This window comes from Canis lupus, chromosome 24, assembly GCF_048164855.1.
Source record: "Canis lupus baileyi chromosome 24, mCanLup2.hap1, whole genome shotgun sequence".
Taxonomy (NCBI): Eukaryota; Metazoa; Chordata; class Mammalia; order Carnivora; family Canidae; genus Canis; species Canis lupus.
In genome coordinates, this window is record NC_132861.1 from 41578740 (window position 1) to 41593066 (window position 14327).

Genomic DNA, 14327 nt, shown 5'->3' on the forward strand with positions numbered 1-14327 from the left:
AAGCCATTGAGTTGTATACTTTATTTTTTTTTGAGTTGTATACTTTAAATTGGTGAAATATATAGCATGTCAATTATGTCTTATTCAAGCTGCTATAAAAACATAACCAATAGACACATGTAATATGACAAATATTTATGTAAATGTGTATAATTATGTTAGATTATCAGCCCAAACTAGATCAGTATGCTTTATTTTCATTTCATTGTTTACATGAAAATAAAGACTTTGGGAGTGCCTGAAAATTCTTATGGGCAATGAATTGCTTCCCTTTTTAATATTGTATTTTATTTTTAACCGGCACAAAAGTAAATTTTAAAATAGCCTCGGGACCCCTGATGTGCCATGGCTGCAAACAGTAGCCTCCTTGGCAGTGTATGCAGCTTATTGTCTATACAGGTTGCCCTAAGGGTCCTTGGAGACAGCCCTTTCCAGTGGACTTTGAGGTCTTACCTCATGCTAACTCCAATCTAGGCTGCAGACAGGTATCGGGGTGCCTTTGAGAAGCCTCAGGGCACAGTAGCCAGAGTCCCATTGGCCAAGTCATCATGTCCATCTATACCAAGCTGCAAAACAAGGAGCATGTGATTGAGGCCCTATACAGGGCCAAATTCAAATTCTCTGGCCACCAGAAGATCACATCTCCAAGACAGTGGGGGTGGGGGGGAGGGGGGCTTTACTAAGTTTAATGTGGATGAATTTGAAGACAAGGTGGCTGAAAGGAAGCGCATCCTAGATGCCAGTGGGGTCAGATACATCCCTGATAGTGGCCCCTTGGACAAATGGAGAGCTCTGCACTTGTGAGAACCCTGGCACTGCCAACTCCCTATTTATGCCCACCAATAAATCCTACTTCCTGTCCAAAAAAATAAAAGTAGCCTTAGGATCAATTAGCAAATATTCTGAATATGAAATCTTAATTAACCAGATTCTGCCCTACAGGATTCCTCTTTTTGGCTTGATTGTGTATTTTTTTTTCCCTGAAGCAATAAGAAATTTGAACTCAGGTTATATACCATGTTGGGTATATAAGACCTGTGAGACAGGACTCAAAGTAAAGGATAGGAATGTTCATCAACAACAAAAAGCACATTAATTAAACATTTGAAAGCTCATCCCCAAAGGGTATGTTAATGAGAGGAAAGAAGGGATATAGTTAAACAGACTCTTGTCTTCTTTCTCATTACACCAGAATTAGATTGGTATTCTTTGGGGGGAAAATTCTCTTCCAAACAAATTACATAAAAATGAGCAATTAAAGAAAATGTGAGGAGTAAACTCAAACCAACTTAAAAAGATGGATGGAAGCACCTTGCAAAAGTGAACTCTGCTCTGTGATTGACCTTCATTAATGGGATATGTAAGTCTGATACTTAAAGCGTTATTTAATGAGCAGGTTGTTTCTTCTCTCATTCTGTCTAGCAACCAATTACTTGAAAGTGCTTTTAATAGAAACTATGTTTTTGACATAAAATTATAAGTATAGAGACATCGCCTTGTATATCTCTATGAAGTTACTTACTGTCCAAAATATCATATCCAGCACAGAAATCCTGTGGTCCTTGCATTAAATGTTAGTCTGTCGCTCATTGTATGGAGCCGCTCGACAGAAAGGCTTTATCAACTATCATTTCAACCGTGCCCTTGATTCTCGTCAGGACTTCACAGAAAATACTCCCAAGTATTGCAGAGCTCTAAACTGCAAGAGCCCACTCCAGATGAAAACAGGTCATACCAGCCCCTCTCCACTACCACTCAGACCTTCTAAATTAATATCTTCTTCCTTTACGGCACATAAGGACATGCGAGAGAATATGCAGTCCCACATTGGGCACTGTGGGCATGTACAACACTAATAAGAGTATCATTGCCCATGCTCATGGAGGAATTCTCCCTTTGTCATCTTTTCCTTCTTGGAACTCATTACTGCACTCAGAGTGATGACCTAAATCATTTTATTGTCTTTGCTTACAGATGGGAAGAATGGAAAGAACAGTACATGGCCATGTTCTGTAACTTTTTCCTTGTGCCTGTAGGCTACTCCGGATACCAGGATTATTACCCATATGGCAGGCCAGGTTACCCTGAAGAGGCACCCATGAACTATAATGCCTACACAGCAGGACTCAGTGAGGAGGAACAGCTGGAGAGAGCATTAAGAGCCAGCCTCTGGGACCGAGGTAGGAATTCTGCACCCTTCACTTCTAAAGCATACCTCACATGGTGAGATGGTCTCAAAAAGGACTATTTGTAGCAAATTAAACTTTAAATAGTTTATAAAAAGGATATGTAGATGAAAAAAAATGTGTGCAGATTGTGATTACAAAGAATGGGGTGTGATGCCATATTCCCAGCAACCTAAGCGAATAAGGTGCCAGACTATGTATGTATTGTTAAAGTCGTTCTTTTTATAGGCCCACCGCACTCCTCAGTGCCTTGGCATTTCTGTGGGGAAACTTAAAAAAAAAAAAAATTCTTAGGTGCATGAGAAAAAGTTTACTTTGGAATTCATATCTACAAAGTAGGCTGTGTGTCACTGTATGTAAAAGTATTTCCCACAAACCTCCCCCAAAATCACATGGACAGCTTGATAAGAATTTCAACTTAGGGTTCTACTCCAGACCTACTGAAGCAACCTCTCTGGGGGCAGAGCCTTGGAATTTGTACTTTCAACAGGCCTTCCAGAAGATTCTTTTACAGACTGATATATGAAAACCACTGTGTATCTTGCCATCTTTGTCACAGGTTTGGCTTACCACTGTTATTATCATTTTAGTGACTAAAAACCACCTATTCATTTGTTCAGTAAGCATTTACAAAGGTCTTACTATGTTGCATGGACTGTGTTAGGTACCATAGGGAATACAGAGAGGTATTCAAAGTTCACAGTCTCAGAGGAGATGCCTGCCAGATGGCACAACGAACAGGTAACCACAGTATCAGGTGCTCAGGGGATAGTGCTCAGGCTAAGTGCTAGAGGCAAGGAGAAGGGGTGAGCTCTTTCTTAACTAGACCTACTAGACTCTCACAGAGGACTTGGACCTTCAGGAATGTGTCGAGTTTATGGATTGTGGGCCGGCCTTCCAGGCAGGAGTCAATATCATACAGACAGGGAAGGAAAGGCGTGGTCAGCTAGCCCTCACTTTTTATCCAAGCCTTGAGAGAAGAAAGGGAAGAAGAGTGGGGAGCGAGGCTGCAGCCTGGTCACAGAGGTCCTAGAATTAAGTAAACCAAGTGGAAAGTGGACCTGGTATGTGGTGTAAGTGCCAGTAGAGTCTTGCATACAGTAACGACATGATCAGAGCTATGCTCTATGAATCTGGCAACTGTCATTCCACAAACCAGGACTGAGCACCTGTGGGGGGCACCAGGCATTATGCTAGATGATAGGAATGCATCCATTATGACAACTTGACTTCTGACTTTATAGAATACAGTCAATAGCAGCAGTGTGCATGGAGGTAGAATGACAGCAATAGTCTGAACAAGATATAAAAGCCTAATTGAGGAAGGTGGTGGGAGCCAGGGTAGTGGGGGAACGGAGAACAGGTAAGTCAGTAGTCCTTGGGTAAAGAGTATCAGAATTGTAGTGTATATGTCATCTATTACTATGTAACAGATCGCTCTGACATGGCTAATATATATATATATATATATGGGTCAGCTGCAAAGTTTACAAGATCTTGCCTGGCCGGTACGGTATGCTGAGGTGTCTGCAGTGGGTTGCGTGGAGCTGGCTGCTCCAGGATGACCCATTTACCTGCCTGACTGACTGTCATCTGAGGTGATGGTGGAGATGAGGCCTCACACCCCTCCTCATGTAGCAGGCTAGCCCTGGCTCATCTGCCAGGCCTCAGCCCAAGGATTCCAGAAGAGTCAAAACAAGCAAGGCTTGTGTAGGTATACCATCAATTCCACTGTATTTGTTTGCTGAAACAAGTCACTGCCCAGACTCATGGGATTCAGAAACAGACTCCACCTCTTCATGGCAGGAGCTGCAAAATTGCATTGCAAAGAATAAGGATAGAAGGAAAGGTAGAGAATTAAGGCCATGCTCATAATCATCATGTGGCATATACTTAAGGTTTACTAGAATCACAATCATAAGCAGCATGCCTTAGCCTTGGAATCCTAAATTTTGGAGGTAGGGCCCCAGAACCTATATTAAAATAAATTTTAATGGTTTTACTCTTATGCACATACGAGTTTAATCACTACTAGGTGAGATAAAAAATATTATGGGACAAATGAGGTTGGAGCAAAGCTACTGAGAATGGACTTTGTATCAAACTTCATTTAGGACCCCAAAGGGACAATGAGAGGGAATTTTTTGAAATAACGTAACTATTGTGTATCTCAATTATTGTGGTGGATACAAAACTCTGTATTTGGCAGAACTCCCATACCTGTACATCACAAAGACTGAGTTTTCCTATAAAGAAATTTTAAAGAGGTAAATAATTAATTAGGAACACAATGAAATAATTGGTAGTCCTGCAAATACCATCCAGGGGTAAAAAATATATATATATATATATATATATATATCAATTAGAAGGTTATTGAGAGACAGAACAGTGATAAAGTATCACCTCGTGGCAGAAATGCTAGTAACAAAGAGAAAGACATACCTTTGGAATGGAGAGATTTGGCATTTAGCACCTGAATGCTGTGATCAAGCTCAGCAGTATTACTAGTGAGGTGGCCTATTGTGTGTCTCCTGATATGATGTGGGATGAGGAGCACAGAATCATGTTCTTGTTATGACATATTCTTGCTAAAAGTGTTTTACCTGACTCTGAGTCTTCTGTTGTAAGTGTCAATATACTGGAAATAACCTGGGATAGAAGAACAAAGTGAGTAACGCCATGGAGAAATAATCAGACAAAACATGGGATTTCTACAATTCATTGAGACTGGTCTCCTGGAAGAAAAAGAAAAAAATCCATGTCAAAAAGAGAAAATAAAAATAGTGTGTGGTTTTGCATTAAAAGGAAATAACAAACATAACATGAGAACCTTGAAAAACTAACTATAAAAGCATTTTTTTTAATAAAACTGGAATTTTGTATTTGGACTAGATATTAGAAGTTGTTAGGGAAGTAATCTGACTTTCATGGATGTGTTAACAGTATTGTGGATAAGCAACAGAATGTCCCTTATTCTTGGGAGATACACACTGAAGTATTTAGAAGCAAAATAATGTGATGTCTGCAACCTACTTTGGAAGGTCAGCCAAAACAACCCTGTCCTGTCTCTCTTACTACCCCTCTACAAGTACTGCACTCAAATAAATTTGGAAAACATCACAGAACTGTAAACATATAGCAAACTCTACCCCATTAAAGATCCAGAATGGTGCTGGTATACTGATGATTCTAATGAGTTCTGCAATTAGGAAACCAATTTATTACATTAATGTTTTCTAAACTTCTTTGACCACAGAACTTTCTTTTCAGCAAATGATTTTAAGAGCATATGGAACTATTTCCAAGAAAACTGACCTAAGGAGACTTCTTGCAGTGCATTATACAGTAACAGGTGGCAGCAAAGGAATTAGCTTTACAAATTGTTCATATTAATTTCAGTTTTATTTTCTTTAAAACACTTGGTGATTGCCTTATTAAGAATAAGGAACTAAAGACACACTGTTGTAAATATTTAATATTTTTGGCCTTTCTATCCCTATGGAAAAAATACTTGGTTTGAATTTTATTTTATAAAATTCTGACCATATATACATACTATCTTGTACCTTTCTTGCTTTCATTCAATGTTATATTGTAATCAGATTTTCATATCACAAACTTTTTTGAGCATACAGATCTTCCATGTAATATCTTAGAGTTATACCTAAGTATGTTTTTTTGGAGGGGGAGGTAGGCTATTGTAAAGAGTAATTTTAAAAAAGAATCTATTTGTTGAGATTATTATATTTTTTTTTCTTCTTTAGTCTGTTGACATACTAAATTATTTTGCTTTTCAAAATTGAGGAAGGTTTGCTTTCCCAGGATAAATCCCACTTGGTTGTGCCATTTTATGGTCCACCCTGGTGAAAACACCATGTGCCCCTGAAACAGATGTGTATTCTGCTCTGGTTGGGTGGAATATTCCATAAATGTTAATTAGATTAACTTAGTCTAGCATTCCCCGGGTCTTCCATTCCCTTCTGATTATCTACTTGTTCTATTGCATACTGCATTTTGAATTAAACAAATTGCTCCCAGTAATCCCGAATGCACATTGTTGCTGTGGTTACCCTCTGTACACCAGGCATTTCAGGTTCCTCTAGTGTTACCTTGTTTTTTAGGGTGGGGGCTGGTGAGGTTTTCTCAGTGTTTGCTTGACCTTGGATCTCAGTCCTTCCTCTGTGCAGTGGCTTGGGTAGGCTCCCCATCCGCTCATGACTGTCTCCCGGGGTACACTGCCGCTGCTTCTTAACTCTCTGTTTTGCAGTCTAGGGGTAGGAGGCAAGTGGGGTACACCTTGGCTAGGCCTTGATCTCAGTGATTGTGTGCCTCGGCTTGGAGGTGTGGCCCTCTGAGTGTTTCTGGCCCTCCCCCACATTTAGAGGTTGGTGTTGATTTCCCCTCCCCCTTTCCTAAGCTGCCCTGGCTTTCACTTTCCATTAGGGACACAGTGGTTTTTGCCTTTCTTCCAGGCACTAGATGGCTTTTGTTCCATAGGGACAGAGAAGAAGGATCTATGCAGCCTATTTTATAAAAACCTTTCCTGCCAGGGTTGCTGTTCCTTCTCCCAGGACTGAACCAGGAATGACAAAGGGTACTTTCGGGGCACTCTCACCTGTCTCTTTTGGGAGGCCCACTGGAGGTTCTGAGAAGAACCTAAAAGTGGTTGTGAGTTCTTTTATATTTTAGCACCCAGTACGTTTTGTGTTATATGTTCTGTGAATACATTCTGTGTTCTCTTGCTAGCTCACACTCAGCCTTTAGCAATTTATTCATGGTTTTGGCCAAATTCTTTTTATTAGTTGCCAGTGGAGTCTGACCTAGGTAAGCAAGTGCTCCAGTGCCTTTGTAGACCTGTGTTGAGTTAGGTGCCCTACTGCCTCAGCTGTGTGATGAGTTCAGAAAAAGTTACTAATTTGTAGATTGTCTCGCATTATGTTTATTATAAGATAGCTTTCTATACCCCAAAGGGAAGCTGGAAGCATTCCTTGTTCTTCATCAGGGTTTGAATCTATCATTCTTAGTACATTTATTTACTACCTTTTTGTTGTTGTTTAAATAAAGATATTTCCTCCATGAAGAAGGTAGAATCTGTAATCTTTTTTTTTTAAAGGTTGGATAAGTACTTAATTTCTTCTCTTTGATTTCCAGAGTAAGAAGTTAGTATAGTAGAGTAATACTGAGATTTGAAAGTGCCAACTAATAGAAATTCATTTGGTAGCATGCCAGTCCAGCAAGAAACATCCAGCACCAATTAGTTTCAAACTGTTCTTTAGTTAAATATATTGGAGGGGTAAATTAAAGAACCAAGGTAGCACATTTTTAAGTTCAGAATTTGCTGTTGTCATGGTCCTCACCAGTACCTGGCCATACAAATCCTGAAGCTCATGCCAGGAATAGTAAGACCAAAGTAGCCTTTCTAGTAGAAATATCGAAATCCCTATTATTTCAAGGAGCGTGCACATTTACTACCCTCAACAGAAATCTTGTCTTGTTCTGTTGGCAGTCTCCACTTTTATAAGCGAGTCCAAGAGGCAGCTGATACCACAATAATAGAAAAATTCTGGAAAAGAGCCATCTCTTTCTTTGAGTCAAAAGGCAGATGCCAAGTAGGAACATTAGCTCATTGCATTTTCCTCCACCCCTCCCCCACATCCTTCCATGTATAATTTGTGCCCTTTTTTTTTTTTTTTTTTTTTTTTTTTAATAGCCTGCCACCAAGTTCAGCTGGCGGCTGCGTACAAAGCTGTGTCCTTTTCAACTCCTATCTGCCAGGCTGAAGCATGTGCACTGGTTAAAGCTGGAAATCCTTACTGGCATGTAGAGTAACTTGTGCTTCTTTTCTTAGACTCTTCTGCAAGGCAAATGGCCACAATCACACTTTGGCTCTCTCGTGAAAAGCAAGCAGATCTGTCACCCTCCCCTCCCCACACTGTACAGTTGGGGTTGCTGGTTAGCCATATGTGAAACTATGGTGGAATATACTACAAAGGTCTTGGCTTCAGAATGAAACCAGTTGCTGCTTTGTCTCTCAGTCTTTGGATGTGAAATTGCCCGGGAAGCCATTTTGGAAAAAAAAATATTTAGGTTCCAAATTAATATCTCGTCCTTTTGTTGTTAACAGATTATTTGACAATATCTTTGAATCTCTTGTTCATAAGCATCATGTGTTTATAGGGACCAATTGAGACACATTTTAGGTAAAAAAAGAACAGAACTGTCGTATATTTTTCCTTTTACTGAAGCTGCACCCACGCATATAAGAGCAGCATTTGTTTTGTGTCTTTATTGTGTGGACATTTTTGAGAAAAATGAAGTACATTATGTTCATTCTTTTGATCTTCCCCAGTGTTGATACAAAGTGAAAATAAGGGGAAAATCTGTGGCCTGCATTCAGTCCTGGTTTATTAATTAACTAGCTCTACTTGAAGTGTGAATGACTGAATCTTAATCAGACCTTCGTTTTACTATTATTTTTTTATAATAAAGACTGGAATTGAGGAATAGTAAGTATTCCTTTTCCATTATTCTGTGGTAATGGACAGACTAGGAGAGGTGTAGCTAGAAAGAGGTGGTACAGGGAACTGTCAGGAATATTGGTGTGTGACATGTAGATCTCAGGGCTTACAGATCAAAGGCCATTTCAGGATATAAATTCACACTGCTTTCTACAGAAGATCTACGTCCACCAATACGTGGATTACGTGGTGGTATCTTATTCAGTTGCATGATTATATGATCCTTCTTTGGCCCAGTGTAGGCATAATGCAGTTGGCAGTTTTTAACATATGCAAATGTTCGTGGCTGGCCTGCTTGGCTTTGCAGAGGCATTGGAGGCCAGGACAGAGATGCACAGCTAATTCTGTGTGACCACTTACCTTTTTTCCCCCAGTAAATTGGTGTGTTTTCCCCTAGGAAAAGTTTCAATGTAATGAAAAAGTACCATCTGCCAGATTGTCTAAAAGCAGTTTCATTGCAGAACACTTCCTTTGGATTATGATTCTTACTTGCTAGTCTCAGTGAAGTTGAATATTCGAGACTGTGTCTAGATGTCAAATTGCGCACGTAAAGAAACATAAGTATATGATTTTTAAAATCTCTGAAACAACATGTGACTATCCCAGCCAGGAAAAACAAAATAATAAACTGAGTGGGCCAGAGTTCTGTTTAGGTCCCTATTGTAAAGGAGCCGGCTCCTCTTGAGGTCCCAAATTTTAAAATATTAACCATAGCCTGCTGTTACTGAAATAGCAAAATAGAAATAAAGATACATGAAATTTAGACATATTTGGGAACTTGACAGTAATAGTTCTGTGTGTATTTATAATTTTTCCTCTGCCACCCCCCTACAGTCCCTGTATATTGAAAGCATTATTCAGATGCTAATGAGTAGATTTAACAATAAACGTATAAACAAAACGCTAATGAATTAATTCCACCCACACATCGCCCCTCCATCCCCCTCACACTTGGAGACTGCTTTTGGGCTATCACATCTTAACAGTTTCAGAGATGTTACCTTGCATACTCATGTGCTCAGATCATTATTCATTCTGTTACTCAGCAAATCTGTTATTTGTGCCTCTTGTATGTTTCAGATACTATTAAGCATTGTAGGCTACAGAAAGGAATAAATCCTGTTCTTTACTATCAAACCAAAAATATTACTCTTTTTGCTACACAGTAGGTGATTTAAGTAATTTATTTCACTTCCACTAATCAATATATCAATATTTTAGATTCATGAAAGAGATACAGTAACTTTTGAAAGATTTTTTTTTTGAGAGAACGTGTGTGTGTGCGCGCGCACGACGGGAGGGGCAGAGAGAGAATCTCAATCAGGCTCCACACCCAGCACCAACCTGCCCAGGGCTGGATCTTAGGATCTGGAGATCATGCCTGAGCCAAAATCAAGAGTCAGACACTTAGCCAACTGAGCCACCCAGGCACTCTTAGTAACTTTCAAAATGAGTTGATCACTTTACTTACCAATCTGTGAAATACTAAAGCAACCATGAGTCCCTAAATTATATAAGAATTTTATAACCTGGGCAGCCCAGGTGGCTCAGCGGTTTAGCGCTGCCTTCTGCCCAGGGCTTGATCCTGGAGACCCAGGATTGAGTCCCATGTCGGGCTCCTGCATGGAGCCTGCTTTTCCTTCTGCCTATGTCTCTGCCTCTCTCTCTGTGTGTGTCTCTCATGAATAAATAAATAAAATCTTTTTTAAAAAAAAGAATTTTATAAACTATCAAGTTTACTAATACAATGATTTGTATAGTCAAGCTATCTATACAGTTTTTAATTTCAGAAGTTATTGAGGTGTATATTCAGTGTCTTACAAAATCAAATAATCCCAGAAAACTATGAATTTAGGCCTGATTAAGAAACTCTTGCTGTTTCTACAAAAATGTATTAATTTGGAAAAGAAATATCAATAGTGCTTTAAAATTATAGTGGATCTTACATTCTTATTAATCAAACAACTGAGGGTATGAAGAAGTTTCTAATCCTATATATTTCTACTAAAATTTAAAACAAAAATGTCTTTTTTTTTTTTTTTGAGCTGAAGGCCCAGACTTTTTTACATAGACTCAGTAGTTGATATTTTCAGTGACTTGGATTTTATTTTCTTTTTATTTGAGCCTTTCTAGTTCTTCTTTAGGCATTATAATTACACATCATTTTATACAACGTTTCGCATGACTGTGTCTTAATATTTCATCTTCATCTGTGAGTTGAACACCAGTGATGAGTTTGGTTTCTGTAAAGAGCCACATTGTTGAGCACGTTTTGTTTTTTTTTAATATTTTATTTTTCATGAGATACCCAGAGAGGCAGAGACACAGATGGAGGGAGATGCAGACTCCATGCAGGAAGCCCAATGTGGGACTCGATCCCGGGACTCCAGGATCACGCACTGAGCCAAAAGCAGATACTTAACTGCTGAGCCACCCAGGCATCCCCATTGTTGAGCATATTAAGCAAATGACTTCCGTTTAAATCTCAGGGAAGGATGTGTTATTGTGATCCTTTGCTTAACTTATTTAAATTATTTTTGAAGTCAGTGACAAAGAATGAGACAAAGTAGTGCCATTTTCAAATGTAACTGTTATATGTTGGTACTGAGAGTGGCCTTAAAGGTCATCATATCGGACACCTACTTTCACCCAGTAAGGAAATAGACTCAGAGAAGCCAAGAGACTTAGTATCCCATCACCATCTATATGCCTATCTGTGAACTTGGCCTCAGTTACTGTTGACAGTGTCCTGCCCTGGGGATGCAGGTGTAAAGTAGACAGGTGTGAGGAGCCTGGGAGTCAGGACCTCTCTGGAAGGTGCTAGATTGGACTTACATTTCTAGGGCTCCCACGAGGCCACCCTAGAGCTGAACCCCTGAGTAATCCTTCTGGACTTGACTACGGACAGACTTTCAGCTTTCCCCTCCCGCCAAGGGCAGAGTCCACCTAGCCTTCAAGGTAAAGGGGAGATGGGTGAGGAAGTGTGACAGGCGGCTCTCATGTATGTGTGCTAAAATCTGTTAAGACATGTGCTGTGATTGCTGTGGGGGTCTGCTTTTGTTTTGCCACAGGGGTGGGCAACACTCAGCTCCTTTTCTGGAAGTTCTTCTTGAATTCCAGATGTCCTGAGGCAGATGGGGCTGAGGACCTGAGACAGGTGATGATGGGTACCTGAGCTCATCTATCACGGTCTTTTACAATTTGGGCAGTATTTGTTATTCTAGTTCTAAAAAGCAATATATATTCCCTGTGGAAAATACAAATAAGACAAAAAAAAATCCGTAACCCCACTACCCAGAGAAAAACCACATAACATTTGAGGTGTATCCTTGCAGCTACCCATAATGTAGGCACCCAGGAGAAAGTACTGCCAGTGTTTTGATGAAGTTCTTTCCAAGTCAACAAGAATGAAGTGCCTCTCCATGGTGCTAGGAGGGTTCACATACCCACACAGCACATTACAAAATAAGCATTTGTAATTATCTTTGTTCTTTTAGATTGGGAAGTGACGGCACAGACCAATTAAATGATTTGCCCAGGGTCACAGTCTAAGTGATAAACACCAGGCAAGAAGGCCAGACTTCTGTGTTCCTAGTTGGGACACTTTTATATCATAAAGTGGAACCTCTTTAGAAAAAGCATTTCTAGGCCACAACTGAATTTGTCAGTTATAGTAGAGACTTTTTTCCATATAGTCAGGACATAATTGAGCTGGAATTTTGTTTGTATTCTGGGAGGGGGATTGGCTGTTGTGATCTTCCTGAATTCAGAATCCTGAAAACTGAGATGAGTGTGGCCACTCTACAACAGTCTGGGCTACATCCAGAAGGACTGTATTCCTTATAGAATAACGATGACATTTCTCTTACTGTGGTCCTCACCTGTCCATAAATGATTAGCTAAGTTCTTTTGTTTGGTTGATTTTTGGTTTTGTTTAGGCAACAGATCCTGATAGAGTTAAAAATTGCGAAATCGTTCATGTGGGGAAAGAACACCCTTTTACATAAGAAACCTGCATCTCAGGTACCTTATAGGACACACACACACACACAAAAGCTTGCTGTACACAATCATAAATCATCTGCTGAGCTATCATTTCTACCAAAATTTATAGCATATGGGCGTGAAAATATTGTTTCTAATATGGACACGTTAGCGACATTTTAATTAAGGATATTTGTGTCGTTCATTTAAGTAGGGCCCTATTTTTTGTTCAGTAGCTTTCCTTTTAGAAGAGAAATGATTCAGAACAAAAGAATAAATGTGCTCACATTAAGTGTGGCTTTAAGACATCAGAATTTTACACTAGGCTGTTACACATTTCTCCCTCTCCATGTGAGAGGGAATTATTCCCGTGGGAATTTCTACTGCTATCCACTCTGCCTCTCAAAGTCCTCTCGCTCAGAAAATGCACCATCTTCCATCCGTTTTGTTGTGTTGTGTTGCTGGTAAGAAAAATCAAGAGTCATATGTTGGTTTCCATTTATTATAGAATCACAAATAACTTTCACAGTGGTCTAGTTTCATCACATGGCGGTTCTCCAAGGGTCCAGAACTATTTATAATTCTGTTGCACTTAGTTATGGAGAGCCAGATGTGAGAGTCATGCATAATATGTATTTATATATCTTCATGAATCTCAATTAGGGACAAGAAATCTTCCTGTGTCACATCTGTGTTATTTAAATCTATTTTTGTTGTAACACAGGACTGAAATTGTGCAATGTTATGAAGATTACTATAAATATTAAGCTGATTAAAATTATATTGTAATCATCTGCTTTGGAAAAATTGCAAATGGCCTAATCATGCCACGATAAGGGACAGGTTAAATACATCATGATGTAGAATAATACTCAGCCATTAAAAAGACAGAGAAGCAGGTTCATGGTATATCAGATGAGAAGCAAGGATACAAGCTGTGTTCTTAGTAACAACTCATTTATTTTTAGGAGATCTAAATGTAGTTTAAAAAGGTTGGGATAATCCTTAACAAAATGCCACTTATCCTTATTTCTCAAGAATACGATTATGGTGACTTTTATTTGCTTATTTTGGCTTAACTCCATTTACTAAAATTTCTGCAGAATCATGTAGAGAAAGGAAAGGAAAAATATCATTAACATGAATCTATGCATTGCTAAAAAGTATTCAATATTAGCCATGCCCTTCTCTGATGTTCTCCACAGCTCCATTCTGTTGAAGGCATCAGGTTGTTGCAGAGAAATGCAGAGACACTTACATTCCCCTCCAGGCTCTGTAGGCTACAGATGAGCAGTCAGAGTGATGGGGGAGACTGAGCAGAGCCCAGTGTCCTGAACTAGGATCTCTCCAGACCCTGTCTCCCCTTTTCCTTTCTGCGTCTCCTCCTCTTTCCATTTTCCTCTCTACTCTGAACCTCCCAGGCTAAAGTTATCCACACACTTCAGACAAGAAGGCTAACTGCTCCTGTTATCAGTAGCTAGCGCTCCCTCCCTAGTGCAGTGATTTCTTTCTTAAGGTTCCAGAACACACTGGACTCTGTCCCAGTTAGGGGCTGCTTTAGCATGCAGGTTAGGGACCATGCCACCAGGCAGTTCCATTTTACCTGCCAGTATACGAAATGTAAAGCTTCATATAT

The 14327-nt window shown here is 39.6% G+C and overlaps 1 protein-coding gene and 1 non-coding gene across 21 annotated transcripts in view; both read left to right on the top strand.

The window, feature by feature from the left end:
• RHBDD1 (rhomboid domain containing 1) overlaps positions 1-14327 on the top strand; it is a 125101-nt gene that overhangs the window by 71401 nt on the left and 39373 nt on the right. For all 20 annotated transcript variants that reach the window (XM_072796460.1, XM_072796462.1, XM_072796466.1 and 17 more), the window contains one exon: positions 2037-2180. In XM_072796460.1, the coding sequence (XP_072652561.1) occupies positions 2037-2180 (144 nt within the window). The remainder of the gene's footprint in view (positions 1-2036; positions 2181-14327) is intronic.
• On the top strand, positions 299-427 carry LOC140616691 (small nucleolar RNA SNORA70). Its single transcript, XR_012017091.1, has one exon. It is a non-coding gene; the product is annotated as a small nucleolar RNA SNORA70 (small nucleolar RNA).